Source organism: Archocentrus centrarchus, chromosome 16 (genome assembly GCF_007364275.1).
Source record: "Archocentrus centrarchus isolate MPI-CPG fArcCen1 chromosome 16, fArcCen1, whole genome shotgun sequence".
NCBI classification, from domain to species: domain Eukaryota; kingdom Metazoa; phylum Chordata; class Actinopteri; order Cichliformes; family Cichlidae; genus Archocentrus; species Archocentrus centrarchus.
The window spans coordinates 260,387-287,551 of NC_044361.1; the positions used below are offsets into that span (position 1 = coordinate 260,387).

The 27,165-nt window shown below is 44.4% G+C and overlaps 1 protein-coding gene across 1 annotated transcript in view; it reads left to right on the forward strand.

Moving 5' to 3' along the window:
- The first annotated feature begins 1,525 nt into the window (after positions 1-1,525).
- LOC115794622 (membrane-spanning 4-domains subfamily A member 4A-like) overlaps positions 1,526-27,165 on the forward strand; it is a 28,091-nt gene continuing 2,451 nt past the window's right edge. The window contains exons 1-3 of the mRNA XM_030750226.1: positions 1,526-1,657; positions 1,745-1,849; positions 21,373-21,429. Of these exons, the coding sequence (XP_030606086.1) occupies positions 1,526-1,657; positions 1,745-1,849; positions 21,373-21,429 (294 nt within the window). The remainder of the gene's footprint in view (positions 1,658-1,744; positions 1,850-21,372; positions 21,430-27,165) is intronic.

The following is a 27,165-nucleotide window of genomic DNA, read 5'->3' on the forward strand; positions in this document are numbered from 1 at the left end:
AAAGCAGGTAAACACACTGTAAACCCAGATTTTGATTCCACTTAAAAATATTGAGTTCATATTACTAGAATGTGAACATTACTTGTTAATGCTGAGTAGACTGTACTTTTTGATGGTCTATCTTATTGTAATCATGTGTTTGAGTTCAAACAACTTAATATCATCCAGTTTTGCACCTGCTAAAAATCTGGTTTATACCAGTTTTAACAGACTGGGTTAATGCACAGCTGCATGGTGGCGCAGTGGTTAGCAGTGCTACCTCACAGGTAGAATACCATCTAGAAGGTCTGGGTTCAATTCTGGCTTGGCCCAGGCCTCTCGCTGTTTAGAATAGTAGACATTTGGTGTTTTTGTTCACAACGCTCTCTCGTATAGTTTTTTTTATTGTTCCATGGACAAATGTTATTTGTAAATGTTAATGTACCAGCATTCAGCAGGGCTGAGTTTTATCATGTTTATTTACCAAATTTAAACAGACACAGTTCAACACTGTAAAAAATATTTGTGTTACTGGGCAGCATGGTGGCATGGTGGTTAGCACTGCTGCCTCACAGCTAGAATAGCTATCTGATAGTCTGGGTTCAATTCCACCTTAGCCTGGGACTCTTGCTGTGTGGAGTTTGTATGTTCTCCCTGTGTGTGTGTGGGTTTCCTCCCACAATCTGAAGACATGCAGTTACTGGGGTTAGATTAACTGGTCTCTCTAAATTGCCCACAGGTGTGAATGGTTGTCTGTGTCACCCCTGCAACAGGCTGGTGACCTGTACGGGGTGTACCCTGCATCTTACTGCCTTGTCAGCTGAGATAGGCTCCAGCCCCCACCACCCCCACACAACCATGAAAAGGATAGGGGGGATTCATTGATCAAAAGACATTTTATTTTTACATTAACTATAAAAGATAAGTTTGGTCAATTAGAACATACTATTTAGTTCAATTGGATATGGAGTAGTGCTTACTTAACAGGCTGAGTTAAATGAACTGTTTCATTACTTAAAAAATTTAAGGCAACGAGTTACCTTGTTTTTTTTAAGTAGATTCAACTTATACAGGTTTACAGTACATGAAGCTGAAGAATTTTTACCGGTAAGTTTGTTTTGTTCCCTTTTATGAAGTGAGAAGGGAAGATGGAGAAAGGAAAAACTGAGAAGGTGCCCCTAGTGTTTTTTTGTTTTGTTTTTAAGATTATTTTGGGGGTATTTTGCCTTTGTTGGATACTAGAGCAATGAAGATGGACAGGAAAATGGGGAGAGAGAAGGGGAAGGGCCACAGATCAGACTCGAAACCAGGTCGCTGCACTCCGACCATGGTTTTCATTTTATTAAATTAATGAGGAAGCTGTACACCTCATATCAGTGACTCAGATCAAAGGTTATCAACTTTGCATGATCAGCATCAGCTCTCAAACAAAGGTGTGCTGTGTTAGCCTGAAGGGGGTGTGACCAGAGGAGAAAGCAGCTCCAGGAGTCCTGATTCAAAGCCTGAATCAACAGCTCACAGCAGCATCTTTCACTTTACCTCAGACATGTCAGCATCTTCATCTGCAGCAGAGCGCATGGGCGGCATGTTTGTGGTCACCCAGGTAATCCCTGCTGCTGCGCCGCAAAACAATCCAAAGAAAAACAAGTTTAGCCAAGGTCGACCAGAGGCCCTGGGGGTAAGAAACTCTGTGCTGAGAATGGCAGTATTAGTGCACAGTGTTTGTGGTAAAGCATCTGTGTGTTTTTTCCTGTTGTCTCTACAGACGGTGCAGATCATCATTGGCCTGATGGACTTCCTGTTTGGCCTCGTCATGCTTCCCGACTACATCACGGCTAATACCGGTGTCTTTGTGTGGGGACCTCTGGTTGTGAGTATGCTGAGACTGATTATTATCGACTTAAGATGGCTGTAATTAAACCAGGTAACACTTTATATGGCTCACAACTAAGGTCATAACTACCCTGTAAGTACATTTAAGTATCCTGTAAGTAAACTGAAGTACCTGTATACAGGAGATACTTAACCTTTTCGCGCATAGTGGTCACTACAGTGGACAGTTATGGCTTAACCCTTGTAATGTCCTGGGGTCAAAATGAGCCCAGGACATTACAAGGGTTAAGTACGCTGTACTTTTTGGGCTGCAGGCTGTATTATGCAGTGGGACAGCAATGTAAACACAGACTTCCTGGTGCATCAGTATGATGACAAGGAAGAGATGTCACAGGAAGATAAAAGGTTTATGCTATGAGTGCAGAAAACAACAAAGTGTGGATGGCCATTACAGTGTAACGTGAGGGTTCGGGATATGCCACTGATTCTCTCTTAGCTAAAAGGAAACAGCACAATGGAGACGGATAATTTTCTCAGCTGCCGCTTTGTTTACTCCCCCACACATTTTGTGCACACCACACCTTCCTTGTTCCCACTTCCCGTGAGACTCACACAACCAATCAGAAGCCAGGAACTCCTAGCCTTAAGTAAATGTGGGAAAACCACAAAGGTACATTCAACACCGCATTAAAACTTCACTGAAATGTGCATCATTAAACATCCTAACGTACTTACCAAAAACATGTAAACACTAAATATAAATGCAAATATGTATATGCTTAGCTTCTGTAACCGCATCTCTATAAACTAACTGAAGTAAAAGTTTACCTCTAAACTTTACATTTTCCTCCCTCTCTCACATAAGAAACGTCCTCGTTTCACATAGGAAAGGAAAAAAAAAAAAAGAGAGAAAGAGAAAATAAAACAAAGCAGCAAGCTACAAGTAAGAGAACAAAGAAACCCCCCCCCCAGCACAGTCATTTCAAAACATAGTCCTTAAGGTAACTGGGAGTCACCACTGGACGTCTGCTGCCTCGCAGTGAAAAAGTAGATCCTTGGCCAGTAGGTGGGGAGGGGACAGTGTCCGGGTGGGGAACAGTCAAAACATCAGGCCGAGGAGAAGGGGGCAAAGGGGAGGGAGAGTTGAGCTTTGACTGAGTAGGGGGTCGTGGCTGACACACCTGAGGGGCTGATGAAGGTGCAAGGCTGTGGTCATGCATGTTGTCGTTTCTCTTAGCCTTGGATGTGGAAAATTTAAAGGGCAAAGCACCTGATAATGCCGTCAACTGATGAAGCTGAGGCTGTAGCGGTATGTCACCAGTAGGTGGTTTGTTCCCAGTTTCAGGGAGAGGTGCATTATAAGGTCTGAGACGATTATAGTGAATAATCTGAGACTTGTCTGATTGATCCAGGAGGTAATGAATCCTGTATGTGACACCAGGGGATTCATCCTCAGCACCAAGGCACTCAAGTATCTCAAAGGGGCCCTTCCAATGGGGAGCAAGTTTCTGTTTTGCTGTAGTGGGGTCATTTAACCACACAAAGTCACCAGGAGCATAAGTGGTGTGTTTGATGCCTTTATCATACTGTTGCTTCTGCTGGTTATGGGCAAAGTCTCTGTTCCCGGCAGCAGTACTGAAGGCGGACTGAAGCCTCTGAGTTAACTGTTTAACATAATCAGCAGGCGAACCTGGGGTACAAGAAGCAGGCATGTTGTTAGGTAACAGCATGTTAGCAGGCATCCGTGCTTCATGTCCATGTGTGAGAAAAAATGGAGTAAATCCAGTAGTAGAGTGAGGGCTAGTGTTGTAAGCCAAAGCAACTTGATTGAGACAGTCATCCCATCAGGGTTATAATAGTTTTGGATTTTACATTATAGTTTAGTTTTAGTTAGTTTTTACTTTTTTTTCTCTAATTCAGTTAGTTTTAATTAGTTTTCAGAGTGGTTTTGCTCGTTTTTATTAGTTTTTATTTTTGGTTTCATGCTTAGTTTTAGTTAGTTTCAGTTAGTTTCAGTATTAGTTTTAGTATTTTCATACCTGATCAGGTGTAAGATTCAAGGCGCAAAAGTGACTATTGTGTAATGAAAACTTGACAAAAGATACAGTTTAAAGAAATATAGTCAACAACCAACTGTTCACAAGACATGCTAAATGTGTGTAATATTAAGGACACACATGAACATCAACAGGGAGAAACAAAGAAAAACATGAACTCCCAAACTCAATAAATTCTACAATAAACTCCACAATAAAGTTCAGCATCAGTGCAGCAGATTAATAACGCCTACATGTGGTGTTAAACAAAAACAAACTCTTTGAAGGAGTCAAAGCTCAAATCCAGCTGCATCCTGATGTTCTCACCACCTGAAGCTGCTTCTGTTTTGGAGCTAGCTTGGTTAGATGCTCGCTAATTAAACCTGCAGGGTCTTTGCGGCCTCTGTACACAACCTACAGAAGTTGCCGACCTCATGTCCACATTTATGCTTGTGTAGCTGGATTGTGTGTGTTAATTATCTTGTGGTCGTGTGCAGGTGTTTGTACTCAAAGAACCTCCATACGGGACTCTGCCGCTTTCTCTGCAGACCGCAGCCATTACTTTGCGGACCAGCGCGGTGAGCGCACGCACATGCGCACTCACACAGTTGTCCTGTGGCGCTCCCAGCTTAAACTCGGAGAGCGGAAACAATGATTTCATATCAATCCACAAGGCTTAAAAAACCCCCCCAAAAAAAACAAGTAAATGAAAGTCAGTTTATCGATAATTTCAGTTAGTTTTAGTTAGTTTTGTAAACTCACAATTCAGTTTTAATTAGTTATCGTTTTTTCCTTTTAATTATAGTTTTTATTTATTTCAGTTAACGACAATGTTTTTTCAATTTCAGTTTTCGTTATTTCGTTCGTTTTCGTTAACTATAATAACCCTGCATCCCATTCACCAGGCTGCTGAAGGAGTGACTTCGCTAACTGATCAATAAGAGTTCTATTGAATCTCTCAATCATACCATCACACTGAGGATGATATGAGCTGGTACGTGTTTTTTGGATTCCCAGCAGGTGACACAGGTGTTTCACCAGATCAGATTCAAATTGACGTCCCTGATCCGTGTGCAGCATTTCAGGGATACCATGCTCACAGATGAAGTTTTCAAACAGACATTTTGCCACTGTTATTGAGCGTTGGTCTGGAATGGCATAGAGGTTGACATATTTGGAGAAATAATCCTGAACAACAAGCACATACCTGTTGCCATGACTTGTGATGGGGAGCTCAAGTATGTCAGCTGCCACCTTTTGAAATGGCTCAGTGGCAACAATTGTTCTCATTGGAGCTCTGTGCCGAGGTGTGGGATTTCTTCGGGCATCACATGGAGTGCACTGTGTACACCACATTTTGATGTCACGTGACATGAATGGCCAGTAATATAATTGCTGAGCACGTTTCAGGACTTTATCTGCTGCCAGATGACCTGTTACTGGGTTTCCATGCAGCAGCTGCAAGAGGGTGTCTTTTAAAGCCTGAGGAACAACCCACTGGTGCAGCAGTGACTTCGTGGAGGTATTGAAAACTTTACGACAAAGTAAACCATTATACAGGGTAAGTCTAGAGTACTCATGCCAAAGCACTTTCTCCACGGGCGAGCGTTTTTTCATGTGCCAGTGGGGTGGTTTCCGACCCTTAGCTTTCCAACCAATGACCTCTGACAGTACAGGATCGTTTTGTTGCTCCTCTCTTAGTTTATCCTCCGGTAACTCGAGCACAAAGGTGGATGAGACAGATGGTGCATCACAATGCAACTGTGGATCAAAAGACTCATTGCGTGCAACCTGTTTGGGGTCAGTGCTGCAGGAGCTGTGGTCAGGTGGGCTTGAGCAGCTTTTATCAGGTTGTAGGGTGGCTGGAGCACTACAAACCATGTTCTGTTCTGTGGGCATAACAGTAACAGGGCGGCATGACATGGCATCTGCATTGAGGTGGCAGTGGCCATCTTTATGGATAACAGTCCATTCAAAAGGATCAAGTTCCAGGGCCCAGCGTGCACGTCGACCAGTCCTATCACTGTCAATGGGTATCTTTCTGAGACCCAAGAGTGGTTTGTGATCTGTGACAATAACAAACGGCTGCCTGTAGAGGTAGTGACGAAAATGTCTTACTGCCCAGACAATAGCCCAAAGTTCTCTATCATAAGTTGACCATTTTCTTTCTGCTTTTGTGAGCACATGGCTAGCATAGGCAATCACTTTCTCCTGATGTCCCTGTTTTTGAGCTAGCACAGCACCAATAGCAGTGGATGATGCATCAGTGTAGAGAGAAAAGGGCAATGTGAAGTCAGGGAATGAGACCACTGGAGGGTTTGAGAGTGCATGTTTCAGATACATGAATGCATCATTACACTGAGAAGTCCACTGGAAAATTGCATTTTTTTCGGTGAGTGCATGAAGGAAGACACTGTGATGTGCAAAGTTCCTAATGAACTTACGGTAATATGAACAGAGTCCCAAGAATGCTCTTACTTCTGTAGCTGTGCGGGGAATAGGCCAGTCTTGAACACTTTGCACATTTTTGGGGTCAGGCTGAATGCCATTTTTAGATACAATATGGCCTAGAAATTGTACCTGATCCTTGGCAAAAAAACATTTTGTTGGATTCAGCTTGAGGCCACTTGACTGGAATCGGGAGAAAATTTCTTCCAGGTGCTGTAGATGTTCAGCAAAAGAGCGGCTGTAAATGAGGACATCATCCAGGTACACTAAGCAGGTTTTCCAGGGAAGCCCACGAAGTACCATCTCCATTAGCCGCTGACATGTAGCTGGAGCATTTGTAAGTCCCATTGGCATAACTTTAAAGTGATAGAGCCCACTGCCTGTTGTGAAAGCTGTCTTCTCACGGTCTTCCTCTTCCAGTTCAACCTGCCAATAGCCGTGCTGAAGGTCCATGGTGGAGAACCAGGCAGAACCTGAGAGCGCATCCAGCGCATCATCAACTCTGGGGAGAGGATGAGAGTCTTTGATTGTCACTGCATTGAGTTTTCTATAGTCAAGACAAAAACGCCATGTGCCATTTTTTTTTCGCACTAACACAACTGGTGCAGCCCATGGACTGTAGCTTTCTTCAATGACATCTGCCTTTAAAAGGTTGTCCACTTGAGTCTGTATTTCTGCTCTTTGTTCGGGTGTTACTCTATAGGCTCTCTGTATAATTGGTGTGGTATTAGAGGTGCGAATATGGTGCTTGATAATACCTGTGCGACCTCTGTCTTCTGGATGCTTACTGAAGACTGCAGAATATCTCTCAAGAAGTGATTTTAGGGACTGAATTTGAGAGGGTGACAAGTTTGTTTCATCTATTTCAACTGGTGGGGACAAATCAGATACAGGCAAAGTTGCACAACATGTCTCATCAAGTGGTATGATGTCAACAGATGAGCCTGAATGAAACTCACCAATGTGTTGACCAGAATGCAGCTCTATGTCGTCACTGGAGGGATTCAACACACGGACCACAGTAGTACCATTCTGAACCTCACTGAGAGAGTGAGCCACAATAATGTCACAAACTGGATTTGGCATTAGGACACCATAATAGTCCATCGGCACAGGAGAAGCAGGTGTGGCTGCTGACACACAGGCTGTGATGAGAGTTTCACTCATAGCTGGGATTTTGGTTGGTGCCAGCACTGAAACATTACAGCAGGCAGCCACCTCATGTCGTTTGGGTAACAGGGGAATTTTCATGTCCCACAGTTGCAGCACTTTGTTTCTGAGGTCAAGAAGGGCATGGTGTCTTTGCAGGAAGTCCCAACCTAATATGACTGGCTGGTAAGCACCCCTGAGAACTTCAAATTCTTGCTGCCATATCTGTTTCCCAAGCCTAATCCCAATGGTCAATTTGCCCAGAATTTCCAAACGTTCTCCGTTGACTGAACGGGCTGGCACAGTGGATGCTGCCATAGGCCTTTTTTTTAAAGCTGGATGAGAGTTTCGGAAATCCTCACTCACAAGGGAGACAAAGGAGCCAGAGTCAATTAAAGCACACACTTCAATGCCTTCAACGATAGCCAAGATGCTAGAAGAAACTGAGTCATCAGGTTCTGGGTCGCTGTCAGGACATATTAACTGGGAGGTGTCATTCTGGGGCTGTGATACTGTAGCTGATGTTTGCCCCTCAACAGCAGCTAATGAAAGTTTCCCTGTCGGTTGGAGCTGAAGCGTACAGACCTTTCAGGAGACTGGAAGCGAATGCTGCTTCTAGTGGGTGGATCTGCTGCTCTATGTCTACGTGGAGCAGGGCTGGGACTGCGTCTGTATCTGTTGGAGTTGGTGTCAGTGTCGTGGTGATCATGCCTGGTGTACTGGGAGGATGGTTGTGGGGGTGGATATTGTCGTTGATCAGGTTTGTCATATGTGTCCCATGCATTACCTCTTCGATGAATGGGGGAAGGGGAACGCTCATAGTGGGACTCTGGATCATGACGATAATATTGCTCCGGTGAGTAATATTCTCTCGGGTGTTGTCTGGCATGGTAAGGTAAAGGGGATGAACTGCGTGTGCTGTACTGAGCATCCGAATAAGAGGATCTATCCGGTCTTGAGTCCAAACGTTGGACAAGGTAACTCTGTTTCTCTCTTAGCTGCTGTACTTCATGCTTCAGACTGGTAACAGTGAGTGTAAGCTGCTCTACTGCTTGATAAAGTTTATCCTCAGCAGGCTTAGGATGAATCATAGCTACCTGTTCTGAAGACTGAACTGTGGCAGTCAGTTGCAGTGCTGCACGTGCCCTCTCACAACGGCCAGCAATGCGCACAGCTTCTTCAAGATCCTCTGCACCCATCTCATGTATTTTCGACTGCAAAATGGGGTCCAACCCGGCAACAAAGCGACGGAATTTTTCTCCTTCTAGTGCATTGTGGTCATAGTGTGGAAAAGCTTCAAGTACAAGACGAGTGATGTCTGCACTGTATACATCCAAACTTTCACCTGGTTTACGAGGGCGAGCATTCACATGTGTTTGGAAGAAGGGCAGAGAATACTTTGGTCCAAAAACTTCCCTGAGTTTCTCCTTCACTAAGTCATAGTCCTTCTGAGTTGATGATGGCAGGCTGTCCCAATATAAAAAAGCAGCATCTGCTAGACGAGTGGGCAAAATGGAGGACATAACTGCTGACAAATCTACTGCAGGTGGCGTCATAGCTTGCACTGCTACTTCAAAACGTCAAGACCAACTTGTAAAAGATTCAGTCCCATCTCCTTTAAAAGCAGGTGGAAGATCAATTGTCAAGGCACCGGAGACTGTATGTGCAGCGAGAGGCGCAGCAACGGTCCTTACCGCATCCACTGAGCTCCGTTGCGGGGCAGGAGAGGAGCGCGGCTCGTGCACAGATTCACTTTCATCCGCTGACATGTTGCGAAAGAAAAAAAAAAAAATCCAGCACAAAAATCACCAAAAAGCACCAAAGAGTGTAGGAAACATTGCAAAAAGAGAAAAAAAAAAATCCTTACGATCTCCAAAACTAAACTTTCTTCCGTTAATCGGCTGTCCACTAAGAGGGAAAAGTTCGGCAAAAAAAAGTGGCGGTATCCGAAGCTCGGGGGAGTATAACTCACCACATACACGGAGCTCCAAAATAGGAATCCCACCGCTGCCACCAATTGTAACGTGAGGGTTCGGGATATGCCACTGATTCTCTCTTAGCTAAAAGGAAACAGCACAATGGAGACGGATAATTTTCTCAGCTGCCGCTTTGTTTACTCCCCCACACATTTTGTGCACACCACAACTTCTTTGTTCCCACTTCCCGTGAGACTCACACAACCAATCAGAAGCCAGGAACTCCTAGCCTTAAGTAAATGTGAGAAAACCACAAAGGTACATTCAACACCGCATTAAAACTTCACTGAAATGTGCATCATTAAACATCCTAACGTACTTACCAAAAACATGTAAACACTAAATATAAATGCAAATATGTATATGCTTAGCTTCTGTAACCGCATCTCTATAAACTAACTGAAGTAAAAGTTTACCTCTAAACTTTACAACAGTAAGCCCTCACTTATCGCGGGTGTTACGTTCCAGGACCACCCGCGATAAGTGAAAATCCACGAAGTAGGGACGCTATATTTATTTTAATACTTATACATTATTTTAGTAGTTATACACTATTTTAAGTTTTTATAAACCCTCCCCACACACTTATACACCAAATATATACATTACTGTATAACACGTACTACGCATGTGAAGAACGAGTACCGCAAAAACCCACGAAAATAACGCGATAAATATTTTACACTAATATTGATTGAAAACCCGCGAAACAGCGAGTCCGCGAAAAGCGAACCGCAAAGTAGCGAGGGATTACTGTACTGTGTGGCAGTGTTAATTTTGACAGCAAATTTTTATGTAGTTATAGTCATAGTCTTTTGATGAAAATGTAATTTAGTTTTAGTCATAATTTAGTCATCTGAATTGAGCATTATTATTATTATTATTGAGCATAACAATAAAATACTTATTAGCAGGTCTGTTCTGCCTGAAAATTTCACAGACCAGTTTGGTCTTCCCGGGTTTAGATCAAATGTGTGGAACTGTGCATTTGATTGGATGTTTTTCTAACTTGTACCGCCCTTTCTCAAATTTAAATAAGTTCTGATTGTATGTCGTCCTCGCCAAGCATTTTTGGCTTGTTTTCATTCGTTGACGAAAGTGTCAATTAATTTCGTCATCGTTTTTTATCCTCTTAGGTAGTTTTTATTTAGTTATCGTCTCGTTTTCATCATGGAAAAAGGGTCGTTGATGAAAACTATGACGAAAATAGTTTGTCAACGAAATTAACACTGCTGTGTGGGACTCCCACTGAGGAATGAAACAGTTAAGATGCCATGGCCATCTACTGCAAGGACCTGACCTCACTAATACACTCATCGGTGTCTTACTAAGGTTTCGAGAAGAGCCTGTCGCAATGAAAAGTTTGATGCAAGAGGAAACATGGATGAATGGACCACAATTTCTGTTACAGCCAGAATGTGAATGGCCACGAAGGCCAGAGAATGTAACTCAAAATCTGCAAAATGATCCAGAGGTCAACAAAATGACACTGAATGCTATCACAACCGGAGAGCAGTTTGACCCAATGTAAAGATTGGTTTAGTACTACTCAAGCTGAGACTAACTTAAAGGAATAGTAGCATGGATTTTGAGAGACAAAGAGCTGTTGATCCACTCAAAAGACAAGAGGAAAATGCTACAGCATTTCATCAGTCGGTCTGGGAAAGATCCAGAAAGGCAGAGGGTGCTTATGCAAAAACACAGGGAAAAGGTTGAATCTGTTATGGGCAAGAAAACACTTACCCTGGACCAGCTGATGGCTGCAGAAACATAAATCATCCGATATATCCAGGCTCAGTGGTTCTCTGAAGAAATTAAGGCCCTGTGCATGGCATCTTGAGAGTGGGAGGGCAACTGAACAAATTTACTGTAAGAGACTGTGTGCGTCTAATGTGTGCTGGTTGCTGATCGCTCGTCAATTGAATCTTCCTCGGTCAGAAGGAATAGGCCAACTCCAGGGGTGCAGCTTAGAGGGTTTATTGAGGCAATAGAAGCAGGTACATGGGAGATGATGACGGTACAGAGGTCGTTGTGAGTATTGCTAGGTGGGTGTGTGTGTGTTTATGTGTGGTTATCTGAAACAGAAAGCAAACAGAAGTGTATATTAATCACCACATCAGTGGACTACAGCTTCACATGGATGCAGTATGAAAATGACCTGCAGTAGCACTGAAAATCCCATAGAGGGCAACATAACACCACACTTGCATTATCACTAAGTGCCGTACACGCCACATGACGAAAAATTCCAGAACTGTGAAATGAACGGTAAATTCACGTTTGCAATTATAATCAGGACATATTCGCCAAAGTACAACATAGAACTTACGATATGGTCTTAAGTAAGCCCTTACAGTAGCAGTAGGCGGATAAGACACGTGGAGAATTTTACCACCTGGGCTAATACCTAAATAAACACAAATTCGGGTCAAAAAACTATACTTACATCATAAGAAAGCACACAGCACTCATACACACAAGATTAGGAAAGGATTGGCAGTGGATGGCGATTCCTGCACCGTGGATGCTGTTATCACGGCACTGAGCCCCACAGAAGAAGCTGCCTACCTACGAGCGAGTAGAACTACAAAATATAAACAGGTGCATCATGGGTATCGTAGTGCCAAATGAGGGCACGGACTTTTAACAGCCACCCCTGTATTTGTAAGCAAATACAGTCATTCAAAGTCCACTAGTTTGGAGAAGTCTGAATTAAGTCTTCAGGCTCCTCAGGGAGCTCCACCAGTTTGGTTACTGGGCGAACGTAGATATTGTCCTTAACCTTCACCTCAGCAGCTCGAACAACGCCATCTGCCCCAGGGAAAACCTTGGTGATGGTCCCCACGGGCCACAGTCCTCTGGGAAGGTTGGAGTCAACGATCATCACAATTTGTCCCACAGCCGCATTATCAGTAGATTTCCTCCATTTCGGTCTCAACTGGAGCCCAGGGAGGTAGTTCTGCATGAATCGCTTCCAAAAATGATCACTGATCACCTGACTGTGTTTCCATCTCCTGTTAGACAGGGCATTGTGAGGACCATACACTACCTGTGGTAGTCCTGCATCCCGCCGCCCCATTAACAGAAGGTTTGGCGTGATGGGGTCTGGGTCGGCCACATCAGAGGAGGCATAACCTAGCGGTTTAGAGTTAAGAATGCCTTCAACCTCTATGAGAGCTGTTAGGAGGACTTCCTCTGCCACGACTTGGTCTTTTAGGATGACTTGTAGAGCTGACTTGACTGACCTGATTTCTCGTTCCCAGGCTCCCCCAAAGTGAGGAGCATGCGGTGGGTTAAAGTTAAAGTTGATGGTCTGTTTTGCCAATTGGTGCTGCAGCTCTGGGGCCATTTTCTCAAAGGCGCTCTGTAGTTCTCTGTGGCCGCCCCTGAAATTGGTGCCTCGGTCGGACCACAGCTCATACGGCTTCCCCCGGTGAGCAATAAACCTGCGTAATGACATCAGGAAAGAGTCAGTATCAAGGCTAGGGAGGAGATCCAAGTGAACACATCGAGTGGTGAGGCATTTGTAGATGATCCCCCAGCGTTTTTCTCTCCTACGTCCAATCTTAATCAGATACGGTCCAAAGCAGTCGACCCCTGTGGACCAGAATGGGGGTTTGTACAGTCTCAGCCGAGCTGAGGGAAGGTCAGCCATCTTTGGTGTAGGAGGTGAGGCACGCCATCTTCTGCAGTCCACGCACTGGTACTGATGTTTCTTAATAGCCTGGCGACCTCTAAGGATCCAGTAGGTGCGCCTTATCTCTGCATAGAGTCTCTCTGCACCTGGGTGAAGCAGCTGAGCATCATAGTGCTTTATGATGAGGTGAGTCAGAGGGTGATCAGGTGCTAACACAACTGGATGGAGGCTCTCAGGGTCTACATCCATGGCTTGATGCAAGCGGCCTCCCACTCGGATCAGTCCACTGAGGCTGTCATACTCAGGGGAAAGAGCACTGAGACGACTGCTTGGGCGTACAGAGTTGCCTGCTTGGAGCGCTTGGACCTCCTCTGGGAAGCTGTCCTTCTGTGCAGAGCGAAGCAGCTCGGTCTCTGCTTCCAGCCGCTCAGTAGCAGTGAAGGAGGTCGCAGCCACCCCATGCAGGGATTGGTGAGTGGCTAGAATCAAGTCCTCTAGTGCTCTGTGCGGGATCTGGTAGGCTCTGAGATACAGATGTGAAGCTACAGAATGCGGTCTTTCTGAGTTCTTCACTGCCACAGTCTGGGAAATCTGTCAGGGGTTTTGGCCAGGTGTCAGGAGTCTGGGTGAGGAAGTGTGGGCCCTGTGACCAACGGCTGGAGGCAGTGAGCTCTGACAGTGGTTTCCCTCTTGTGATGTCATCTGCTGGATTTTCGTCAGAGTTCACATACCCCCACTGTTCTGGGGAGGTCAACTCCTGTATTTCCCAGATCCGAGTCCCCACAAATACCTTGTACCTGCATGAGCTGGACTGGATCCACTGCAGCACTGTAGTAGAATCGGTCCACAAGTAGACAGAGTCCAGTGGTAGTGAGAGTTCAGTTTGGAGTACCTTCGCTAGTTGGGCTCCGGTCAACGCTGCACACAGCTCCAGTCTGGGAATTGACACCTGTTTGCGGGGTGCAACTCTTGAACGTGCCATGATGAAGGAGGTGGAGAGGTGTGCCTGCTGCTCTGTTACTCTGAGATAAGCCACTGCTCCATAGGACCTCTCAGAGGCATCACAGAAGATGTTGTCGGGTTTTATTTGCGGCTCTCTCCCCCTGTTGCTCTTACCAGGCGGAGGGGAGACCAAATGGAAGCAAATGCACCTTGAGAAAAACTCCACACTACACAGAAACTCACTGGAGATGAGCAGGCTTCGTTTCCAGGATTTATTGAAACACAAAGTTAAACAAAGTACAAGATAGCGAAAAGTTAAACAAAATGCAAGAAAGCAAAAAGCCTCCCGAGAGTGAGTGCCTTGGTGCTGTTGCAAGGGTGGTAGAAAAGCAAAGAAATAAACGTCCAGAGTTTAACAGAGTATAAAAAAAACAGAAGCCCTCTCGGGAGTGAGAGCTCTGCAGCCGCTGCAAACACGGGTGAGAGGAAGAGCAAAGAAGAGCGCTCCCTCCCAACTTTGCCTCTGCCTTTTATAGACCAACCTCACACCTCCTCCAGCTGTTATCAGGCGGAGGGGACATATTAAGATGCTCTTTAGGCAACAGTTCTATGAATTGTTCTCGGGGGCTAGCAAGACACCCGACTTTCCCACGGCCCGAAGTCCAGGTGCGCCTCTACCCCTCCCTTCCAGGACACACTCCGGCTACTCGCCCTCCCCTCGGGAGAAGCTGGGTCAAAAGTGCACTGTGTAAAAGGTGAAGCTCCTCACAAATGTGGGGACTAGCATTACTTAATGGAAAAATCCCAGGTCGCGGCAGAGCAGGTCTCAGCCACCTACAGCATGCAGTGCTCCAGTGTGTGAGTGACAATATAAGTGACAAATAATATATAATGTGGCCATTTCTTTTCTTCTCTTCCTGCTCTTGTCGGTCGCACTATCTCTCTCTCCCTGCCCTCCCCATCTCTCCGCTTGCTGCTTGCTGTGAGAGCGTCTTTTACACACTGTCCGAATAAGAACAAGATTGAAACATGGATCTGGCAAACTGGGCATTCTCCATCATTGATCGAATTTTTTCCACTATGAGATCCGGGACAGGGGAGCCTGCGTGTCCGAGTGGAACAGACCCGGTTGGATACGTCATTGACTCTTGGAGCTCGTGGAGACCGGTGTGCTTCTCAGCCCTTGGAGTGGAAGACGTGGAAGACGCATATATATTCGGCCTTTTGGTAGCGGTATCTTCTCTGTTTGGGCTCGGTGGATACCTGCTTTACTGGCAAATTAAGAAAATCTGGACGGCGGTTCGACATCTGCAGAGGCTGCCGACCCAGGTGGAAGGGCTGAGCAGAGTCGTACAAACTCAGACTCAAAGCCTGGTGGACCTGAGCCGCAAGATTAGCGAGCTCGCAGGCGAGAGGGGTTAGATCAGGAGATATAGTTCGGTTCTGCACAGTGAGGACGGCAATCAACGAATTTGGAATATTGGATTTTTGAATGGTTTCCCAGTAAGACTGAAGGCTGTTGGAAAAACAAGCAGCCTGTTCCAAAACAACATTTGTTATCAGGAATTCGGCTCCCCTGCCGGCCTTGGGTTGGCAACCATATCTCTCTCCAGGACTCTGTGTGCGGCTGCTCTTCCCCCCACTCCGCGTTGTGATTTGTGAAGCTGGGTCTGGTGTATCACGGCCGCTGATGAAATTCCACCACTATCAGCGAACTGTTTTGGCTGGAACCTGGCATCTGGCTCCACAATGCCCCCACCTCTCGTCTCCGTCTGCATTCCTGACCTCACCTACCGCTGCTGTCCTAGCTTTACATGTGCAAATGCTTTGCTAAGGTGGTTTTTTTGGACCCTGGTATAGTGCTCTTTTTGAGCACTGTACCAGATGACTTTTTTTTTAACCTAACTTCCCCATGATGTGTTGTTTTCTCCTCCTGCCAAAGGTAGCGCTGCAATTCGGCTGCATGACCCGAGGACACATATCCCCCCATGTGTGTTGTGTTTTGTGTATTATTGGATGGTGTTCTGTAACTGCAATTTCCAATGTGTGAACTTGTTCACCCACATGGCAATAAAACTTCATTCATTCATTCATTCATTCATTAATTAGAGTGTGTGATTAATATATATAACAATACATGATATAAAAATGTTTATAGAAAATACTGATGCCAACAAGATAAAAATACACGACAATGTGAGCCTCATATGTAGCACCGCTGATGTTGTGAAAAGGACTATAGCATCGAGGGATGGTGATATGCTGGAGATTAGGCAGTTCCTCCTCCCATTTGAGCCAGGAATGAAGCAGGTTTCCTTCTATGGGCTCATCCCATCCTCTCTCTGTGTTCCACAGGGCCTGCACAATGAGCTTTGCTCTTGTGGTGTAGGGGGAGATATAACCCAATGGGTCATACTGACTGGCAAGCACTTTGTAAATATTGCGCAGGGTGACTGTCGTGTAGGACACTGGGCGGTGCTTGTATCCCAGGACATCCGTTGGGCAGTGCCAGCTGAGACCCAATGTTGACTCCTGTGGATCGAGACTTTTGAAGTTTAACCACAGTTCACAGCCTTCTGACCTGGCCATGCTGGGCAGATGGGCAACCACCTCAGGGATGTTACTGGCCCACTGTCGTATCTCAAATCCCCCTTGGAGGAGCAGCTCTCTCATTCTGTCAATGAGTAACTTGGCCTCTTGAGGGGTAGAAAAGGACTGCAGGCAGTTGTCTACATAGAAGGCTGTGTGGACAGAGTCATAGATGTCTTTGTGGGTGTCTCTGTGGTCCTTCACGTGCATCTGAAGAGCAAATGTAGCACAGCAGGGGCTACACGTTGTCCCAAAAGGTAAGACTCTCCACTCATATACGTCTGGGGGCCTCTCTGTTTCACCATCTCTCCACAGGAATCGTAGCAGGGGGCAGTCTTCCGGAAGCAGGCAGATCTGGTGAAACATGGCTTTTATGTCTCCGCTCACTGCCACTGGATACTGGCGGAACCGGAGGAGTACACCCAGCAGTGTAGGCCCCAGCGGAGGGCCGGGCAGGAGGTAGTGATTAAGGACGTTCCCTTGGAACTCAAAGGAGCAGTTGAAGACTACTCGTGCCTTGTTGTTATGATGCACAATGTGGTGTGGTACATACCAAGATTCAGTAGAGCCGTGGATCTCTTCTGGAGTCAGCCTCACCACATAGCCGGCATCTACCAACCTCTTGATCTCCTGGTTGTAGGTGAGAGCCAGATCGGGATGTTTAATCAGCTTACGCTCTGTGGATCTCAGCAGGCCTTTAACTACGTCAGGAGGGACGTGCATCAGCGGAAAGTCCTTCTTCCTCAGCAGGGGGGTGGCATATCTCTCTACACCGTTCACAGGTACCCTGATGGTCTTGGCCTCCAACATGGCTATGGCCTGTCTGTCCTCCTTTGAGCGCGTGACCTCCTTCTCGGGTCTATGTATGGGAGCATCTAGTTGCCACAGACGTTGTACATCCTGATGCAGGGCCTCGGCAGGAGAAAGGCATGATATATTCAGGCAGTGCGCCTCCCCTTGCTGTGTAGGCATGCTACTGCTTGGACCTTGGATGGCCCACCCTAGCTTGGTGCAAACAGCGACAGGTCCATGGGCTGGGCCACGCAGGACTGGACGGACAGGAGTTATTAGGTGAGCGTTATCTGAACCGATTAACACTAGAGGCTGTATCCGGTTGAATCCCTCAACCTGCACTTGCCGTAGGTGGTGATACTTCTCCTTCAAGAGCTCCACTGGACATGACTGTTCAGCTAGGCTGAGCTGTTGGGCAGTAAAGGCACGTGTGATGTTATAACGTATCTTGGGTTTAGCCTTGGGAGACACTTGGAATGAGATGTAGCCTCCATTTATATGAATCACATCTTGACGGATGGTGCGCAGAGACAGTGTTTCCTCGTCTGGGGATAAGCCTAATAACTTAACTGCCGCTGGGAGTATGATGGTTTTCTCTGATCCATCATCGAGGAGAGCATATGTGTTCAGAGATTTCCTTTGATGGTGTAACTGGATGGGCACAACCTTGAGCATCACCCGGCCAGAGTGACTGACCGGATCCAGAAACACTCTGCTGGTTCTCACTGTTAGGATGTTAGGGTCCCGCCTCCTAGCTTCAGCCAGGTCGTGAAGCACTAATAAGTGCTGTTCGCCACAGGTGCTGCACAGCTTCTTCAGAGTGCACTGCTCCACAGCGCCAGCATTTGGACTTATCCTTTAGCCAGGTGGCTACAGCGGTGAGGTCTAGCTTCTTAAAGTCTACACAGCCACTGAGGTAGTTCTCTGATCCTTCACAGTATGGGCAATATGGCTTAAACTTCTGCCTCTTCTTACAAGGGGAGGAAGGATTAATAGCTTGTGCCTTAGTGTCCGTCTTTGGCTGTGTCTGAGTAGGGTCTGAGCCATAGTATAGTGTGTGTGTTTATGTGTGGTTATCTGAAACAGAAAGCAAACAAAAGTGTATATTAATCACCACATCAGTGGACTACAGCTTCACATGGATGCAGTATGAAAATGACCTGCAGTAGCACTGAAAATCCCATAGAGGGCAACATAACACCACACTTGCATTATCACTAAGTGCCGTACACGCCACATGACGAAAAATTCCAGAACTGTGAAATGAAAGGTAAATTCACGTTTGCAATTATAATCAGGACATATTCGCCAAAGTACAACATAGAACTTACGATATGGTCTTAAGTAAGCCCTTACAGTAGCAGTAGGCGGATAAGACACGTGGAGAATTTTACCACCTGGGCTAATACCTAAATAAACACAAATTCGGGTCAAAAAACTATACTTACATCATAAGAACGCACACAGCACTCGTACACACAAGATTAGGAAAGGATTGGCAGTGGATGGCGATTCCTGCACCGTGGATGCTGTTATCACGGCACTGAGCCCCACAGAAGAAGCTGCCTACCTACGAGCGAGTAGAACTACAAAATATAAACAGGTGCATCATGGGTATCGTAGTGCCAAATGAGGGCACGGACTTTTAACATTTACAATGCCAGGGAACCAAAACATCCAGCAACAAAACAAAATTCTAGAGTTGCCAGTCTTATTTTGCGTGACATCATTGAACAAATTGGACATTGCGGACGAAAGTACACGTTGTCCAAACTAAGACAAAAATTTGGGATTCTTCAGGCTACTTCAGTCATCGGGAAGCTTATATCAGAATGCACAGTTAGTAGATGATTGCAAGGGTATGTTGGACAACAAAAAATGGCAAGCCTGCCAGAAGATCGTCTTCTACCAGACTAACCGCCTTTCACTAACATAGGTGTTGATTTCCTTGGACCCTTTGATGTTAAAGAGGGCCGGGGAACTGTCAAAAGGTATGGTGTTGTTTACTTGCCTTACCATCAGGGCAGCACACATTGAAGTAGCAGATAGTCTCAACACCAACTCCTGCATCAATGCTCTCAGGCAGGTCAAAAGCAGAAGAGTCCAAGTCACCATCATGTGCTCTGATAATGGCACAAATTTTGTTGCTGCAGAAAAAGAATTGTGGGAGGCCATTGAAAACCTGAATCAGTCGCACATTGAAAAGGCCATGCAGAAGAAGTGGATTTTCAGCAGCCCAACTGCATCTCTTCAGGGAGGTGTTTGGGAATGGCAAATTCGCAGTATACAGAGGATTCTTAGTGCTCTACTAAGAGAACAGACACTCACAGACGACAGTCTGCAAACTCTCGTGTGTGAGGTGGAAAGCATAATAGTCAGACAGACGATCCACGTGATCTGGAACCTTTAACACCTAACCATTTACTGCTCATGAAGGTACAGCCCAACATGCCACCAGGAGTCTTCAACAAGGAGAATTGGTATGCTAGAAAATGATGGAGACAATGTCACAGGCTGGCTCACAGCCTGTAACAAAGAATGAGGGGAGGAAAAGGTATAGGCCAATCAGATTAATTTTATTGAAAAATATACAAATCGCAAAGAAAGATAAATATGGGTTGTGAATATGTCAGTATGTCCAGTATATGCAGTGTATGAGTGAGTGGACATGTATGTAGAAATCTGGATGAATATTGCAACCCAAAACCAAACTAAAACAAAAAACAAACCAAAGTTACCTGGAGGAGTAGCGAGTTAGTAGAACCCTGCTTAAATTACTGAGCCCAGGTAGCTCCAATCTGGTCTTTAAGTCTGACGTCATCTCCGGGTCCAAATGCTCCTAAATAAACAGCAATGGCATAACCAATGACTGTTCACTATCTAAGATGATTGTAACATACTTTATCAACTGCAGCCATTTCCGCTTCTCTTTCTCATCAGTAAAATGACAGCTGAGTGTTTTTTTTTTCGAGTTGGATCAGTTAAAACAACCAGGGACACAGCATTGTGGCATATTGATCACGTGACAGTTTGGACCCAGAAATGGAATTCTACGTCATCACTTACCAACCGGATTACTCAAGGCCCACCTCTGCCTGCAGGAGCCACCTGCTAATGCTTCCTTTTCTATGACTGAATAGTTTTGCTGATACTTATTAAATTTCCAGGAGAAGAAACTGACTGGACACTCAACTCCCTCATCGTTGTCCTGCAATAAGACAGCTCCTGCCCCTACCTGACTGACATCTACCTGTAATTTGAAGGATTGACCAAAATACAGTACCTTCAATACAGGAGCTGAACACAAGAGAGCCTTAACTGCATTAGGCATGGGAGCATACAGTTTTTCTACCATGCAGCTATGTTGTTCCATCCATCTATCCATCCATCCATCCATCCATCCATTTTCTTCCACTTATCTGGGGCCGGGTTGTGGGAGCAGCAGTCTAAGCAGAGAAGCCCAGAGCTCTCTCTCCCCAGCCACCTCCTCCAGCTTATCCAGGGGGACACCGAGGTGTTCCCAGGCCAGCCAAGAGATATAATCTCTCCAGCGTGTTCTGGGTCTCCCCCGGGAAGGACATGCCTGGAACACCTCACCCAGGAGGCGTCCTAGTCCAATTCTCGAACCACCTCAACTGGCTCCTTTCAATGTGGAGGAGCATGGGCTCTAATTTGAGACCCTCCCAAATGGCTGTGCTCCTCAGGCTCTAAGGTGAGGGTAGGGACGTAGACTGACCGGTAAATCGACAGCTTCACTTTCAAGCTCAGCTTCCTCTTTACCACGACAGACCGGTGCAGCACCTGCATCATTACAACAGGAACAAAGGCAGCTTACTTCAGAGTAGAATGGGAGGCAGAGCCTTCAGCTTTCAGGCCCCTCTTCTGTGGAACCAGCTCCCAGTTTGGCTTCAGGAGACAGACACCCTCTCTATTTTTAAGATTAGGCTTAAAACTTTCCTTTTTGATCCTGGTTGTTTCTGGTCTGTTCTAGTTCATCACTGCTGGATCTGTCACAGTGGCTGCTGGGAAACGGCTGAACCGCTGTCTGGTGAGTACCTGATGATCCCTGACATCACACAATCATCTGTGCGCCGCCTGCAGGTAGTCCAGAATGCGGCAGCTCGTCTTTTAACCGGTTTAAAAAAGCATGAACACATTACCCCAGTCCTGTCATCCCTTCACTGGCTCCCTGTCCGTTTTAGAATCGATTTTAAGATTTTATTGCTTACTTTTAAAGCCTTAAACGGACTGGCACCTTTGTATCTGTCTGAGCTGCTTCACTGTCACACCCCTGTAAGAGCTCTGAGGTCATCGAACCAGCTGCTCTTACAGAGGCCTAAAACCAGACTAAAACAGAGAGGTGATCGAGCTTTTGCAGCAGCAGCACCAAAGCTATGGAACGATCTACCTCTCCATATTCGCACAGCTCAGACGATACACACATTTAAATCTCTATTAAAAACACATTTCTTTTCCTTGGCATTTGGCTGCAGTGCTACCTCCTTTTAGATGATTGTTTTATGGTATTTTATGGTACTTGTTTTAAACGTTTTAATTTTTAATTTTCTTATGTTATTTATTGTTCTTAATGTTTTTATTTATTTATTTTTATTTTATTATTTTATTTATTTATTTATATATTTTTATTTTTATTTAGTATAGTCCTTGGGGTTACAGATCTTGTACAGCACTTTGGTCAACGTCGTTGTTTTAAATGTGCTTTATAAATAAACTTGACTTGACTTGACTTGACCTGCAGCTCAGGTGTTCATCAGAAATGCTGCAGAGAAACTGTCTTGACCGTACCTTCTGACTCTGGAGTCCCTTCAGGTTTGATCTGACATTCAGGTGTCTGCAGGTGCTCCAGGGCCCTGTACTACGAAGCGAATTCAACAAACCCTTTTTACCATCTGGATTCACTATAACATTGGTGATTCAATTCAATTTCAATTCAATTTTATTTATATAGCGCCAAATCACAACAAACTGTCGCCTCAAGGCGCTTTGTATTGTGGGTAAAGACCCTACAATAATACAGAGAAAACCCAACAGTCAAAACGACCCCCTATGAGCAAGCACTTGGCGACAGTGGAAAGGAAAAACTCCCTTTTAACAGGAAGAAACCTCCAGCAGAACCAGGCTCAGGGAGGGGCAGTCATCTGCCGCGACTGGTTGGGCTGAGGGGAGAGAAAGACATGCTGTGGAAGAGAGCCAGAGATTAATATCAATTAATGATTAAATGCAGAGTGGAGTATAAACAAAGTAAATAAGGTGAATGGGAAGAAACAGTGCATTATGTGAACCCCCCAGCAGACTAGGCCTATAGCAGCATAACTAAGGGATGGTTCAGGTCACCTGATCCAGCCCTAACTATAAGCTTTATCATAAAGGAAAGTTTTAAGCCTAATCTTAAAAATAGAGAGGGTGTCTGTCTCCCGAATCCAAGCTGGAAGCTGGTTCCACAGAAGAGGCGCCTGAAAGCTGAAGGCTCTGCCTCCCATTCTACTCTTAAGTATCCTAGGAACCACAAGTAAGCCAGCAGTCTGAGAGCGAAGTGCTCTATTGGGGTGATATGGGACTATGAGGTCTTTGAGATAAGATGGGGGCTGATTATTCAAGACCTTGTAGGTGAGGAGAAGGATTTTAAATTCTATTCTAGATTTAACAGGGAGCCAATGAAGAGAAGCCAATATGGGAGAAATATGCTCTCTCTTTCTAGTCTCTAGCTGCAGCATTTTGGATCAGCTGAAGGCTTTTCAGGGAGCTTTTAGGACAGCCTGATAATAATGAATTACAATAGTCCAGCCTAGTCAAGTCAAGTCAAGTCAAGTTTATTTATAAAGCACATTTAAAACAACGACGTTGACCAAAGTGCTGTACAAGATCTGTAACCCCAAGGACTATACTAAATAAAAATAAAAATATATAAATAAATAAATAAAATAATAAAATAAAAATAAATAAATAAAAACATTAAGAACAATAAATAACATAAGAAAATTAAAAATTAAAACGTTTAAAACAAGTACCATAAAATACCATAAAACAATCATCTAAAAGGAGGTAGCACTGCAGCCAAATGCCAAGGAAAAGAAATGTGTTTTTAATAGAGATTTAAATGTGTGTATCATCTGAGCTGTGCGAATATGGAGAGGTAGATCGTTCCATAGCTTTGGTGCTGCTGCTGCAAAAGCTCGATCACCTCTCTGTTTTAGTCTAGTTTTAGGCCTCTGTAAGAGCAGCTGGTTCGATGACCTCAGAGCTCTTACAGGGGTGTGACAGTGAAGCAGCTCAGACAGATACAAAGGTGCCAGTCCGTTTAAGGCTTTAAAAGTAAGCAATAAAATCTTAAAATCGATTCTAAAACGGACAGGGAGCCAGTGAAGGGATGACAGGACTGGGGTAATGTGTTCATGCTTTTTTAAACCGGTTAAAAGACGAGCTGCCGCATTCTGGACTACCTGCAGGCGGCGCACAGATGATTGATCTATGCCAAAGTACAGAGAATTACAGTAGTCCAGGCGGGAAGTAATAAAAGCATGAATTAGCTTTTCAGCATCACTCTGAGAAAGGATGTTTCTAATTTTAGAAATATTGCGCAAATGCAAAAAAGCGGTCCTACATATTTGTTTAATATGTGCATTGAAGGACATATCCTGGTCAAAAATGACTCCAAGATTTCTCACAGTGTTACTGGAGGCCAAAGTAATGCCATCCAGAGTAAGTATCTGGTTAGACACCATGTTTCTAAGCTTTGTGGGGCCGAGAACAAGAATTTCAGTTTTATCTGAATTTAGAAGCAGGAAATTAGAGGTCATCCAGGCCTTAATATCTTTAAGACATTCCTGCAGTTTAACTAATTGATGTGTGTCATCTGGCTTCATAGATAGGTAAAGCTGAGTATCATCTGCATAACAATGAAAATTGATGCAGTGCTTTCTAATAATACTGCCTAAGGGAAGCATGTATAATGTAAATAAAATTGGTCCTAGCACAGAACCCTGTGGAACTCCATAATTAACCTTAGTGTGTGAAGAAGACTCCCCATTTACATGAACAAATTGGAATCTATTAGATAAATATGATTCAAACCACTGCAGTGCAGTACCTTTAATACCTATAGCAAGCTCTAATCTCTGTAATAAAATGTTATGGTCAACAGTATCAAAAGCTGCACTGAGGTCCAACAGGACAAGAACAGAGATGAGTCCACTGTCAGAGGCTGTAAGAAGATCATTTGTAACCTTCACTAATGCTGTTTCTGTACTGTGATGAATTCTGAAACCTGACTGAAACTCTTCAAATAAACCGTTCCTCTGCAGATGATCAGTGAGCTGTTTTACAACTACTCTTTCAAGAATCTTTGAGAGAAAAGGAAGGTTGGAGATTGGCCTATAAATTAGCTAAGACAGCTGGGTCAAGTGATGGCTTTTTAAGTAGAGGTTTAATTACAGCCACCTTGAAGGTCTGTGGTACAGAGCCAACTAATAAAGACTGATTGATCATTTTAAGATAGAAGCATCAATAATTGTAAAGACTTCTTTGAACAGTCTAGTAGGAATGGGATCTAACAAACATGTTGCTGGTTTGGAGGAAGTAACTATTGAAGTTAACTCTGAAAGATCAACTGGAGCAAAAGAGTCTAAACAAATACCAGCAGTGCTGAAAACAGCCGAACATGAAGAATAATCTTTGAGATGGTTATGAATAATTTTTTCTCTAATGTCTAAAATTTTATTTGTAAAGAAATCCATGAAGTCACTACTAGTTAAAGTGAAAGGAATACTCGGCTCTACAGAGCTCTGACTCTTTGTCAGCCTGGCTACAGTGCTGAAAAGAAACCTGGGGTTGTTCTTATTTTCTTCAATTAATGATGAATAGTAAGATGTCCTAGCTTTACGGAGGGCTTTTTTATAGAGCAACAAACTCTTTTTCCAGGCTAAATGAGCATCTTCTAATTTAGTGAGACGCCATTCCCTCTCCAGCTTTCGGGTTATCTGCTTTAAGCTGTGCGTTTGTGAATTATACCACGGAGTCAGGCACTTCTGATTTGAAGCTTTCCTTTTCAGAGGAGCCACAGTATCCAAAGTTATACGCAGTGAGGATGTAAAACTATTGACGAGATAATCGACCTCACTGGGAGCAGAGTTTAGGTAGCTGCTCTGTACTGTGTTGGCACTGAAGAGCATAACAATGAAGGAATTAGATCCTTAAACTTAGTTACAGCACTTTCAGAAAGACTTCTACTGTAATAAAACTTATTCCCCACTGCTGTGTAATCCATTAAAGTAAATGTAAATGTTACTAAGAAATGCTCAGACAGGAGGGGGCTTTCAGGGAATACTGTTAAGTCTTCAGTTTCTATGCCATATGTCAGGACAAGATCCAGAGTATGATTAAAGTGGTGGGTGGGCTCCTTTACATTTTGAGAGAAGCCAATTGAATCTAACAATAGATTAAATGCAGTGTTGAGGCTGTCATTCTCAGCATCTACATGGATGTTAAAATCACCCACTATAATGATTTTATCTGAACTGAGCACTAAATCAGATAAAAAGTCTGAGAAATCAGACAGAAACTCTGAGTAGGGACCAGGTGGACGATAGATAATAACAAATAAAACAGATTTTTGATTTTCCCAATTAGGATGGACAAGACTAAGATTTAGGCTTTCAAAAGAATGAAAACTTTGTCTGGGTCTTTGATTAATTAGTAAGCTGGAATTGAAGATTGCAGCTACTCCTCCTCCTCGACCTGTGCTTCGAGCATTCTGACAGTTACTGTGACTCGGGGGTGTTGATTCATTTAAACTAACATATTCATCCTGCTGTAACCAGGTTTCTGTAAGGCAGAATAAATCAATACGTTGATCAATTATTAAATCATTTACTAATAGGGACTTGGAAGAGAGAGACCTAATGTTTAACAATCCACATTTAATTGTTTTATTCTTTGGTGCAGTTGATGAAGCTGTATTATTTATTGTTTTTGAATTTTTATGCTTAAATAGCTTTTTGCTGATTTTAGCTTTGGTTTTTGGTGGTCTGGGAGCAGGCACCGACTCTATGGGGATGGGGTTTTGGGGGGATGGCAGGAGGAGAGAAGCGGCAGAGAGGCGTGTAAGACTGCAACTCTGCTTCCTGGTCCAACCCTGGGTAGTCAGTTTTTAGGAGGGTTAATAAATTTGGCCAGATTTCTAGAAATGAGAGCTGCTCCATCCAAAGTGGGATGGATGCCGTCTCTCCTAACAAGCCCAGGTTTTCCCCAGAAACTTTGCCAATTATCTATGAAGCCCACGTCGTTTTTTGGACACCACTCAGACAGCCAGCGATTCAAGGAGAACATGCGGATAAGAAAGCTGGTCTTCAACTCGTTAAGTTAACCCAGGGTTTCCCCTGTGCGTTCACATGAAAGGGGTGGGGCTGGCAGCATCTGACCAATCAAAAAGTCAGTCAGTCAGTCAGTCAGTCAGAATACTTTATTGATCCCAAAGGGAAATTACTACTGTTACAGCTGCAACCGTTTCATTTAAACGAGTAAACCTAAAACACGAGTTTTATGAGTAAACCTAAAAAAGCGACGTTTTATGGGCCATGTGACTTTTTCTCCACAGAAAATTATGTTAAAGATTATGTTAAATGATTCTGTCTGAGTCGCTCTCAGTGCTGCTGCTGATTTCTAATCTGACTCAGACTCATGAAAGCTTCCTGTCCTACAGCCTGATGAAGGAGACGTGTCTGTGTTTGCTGCAGAGACTCAGAAGCAGGTTAGAGTCTAGCAGAAC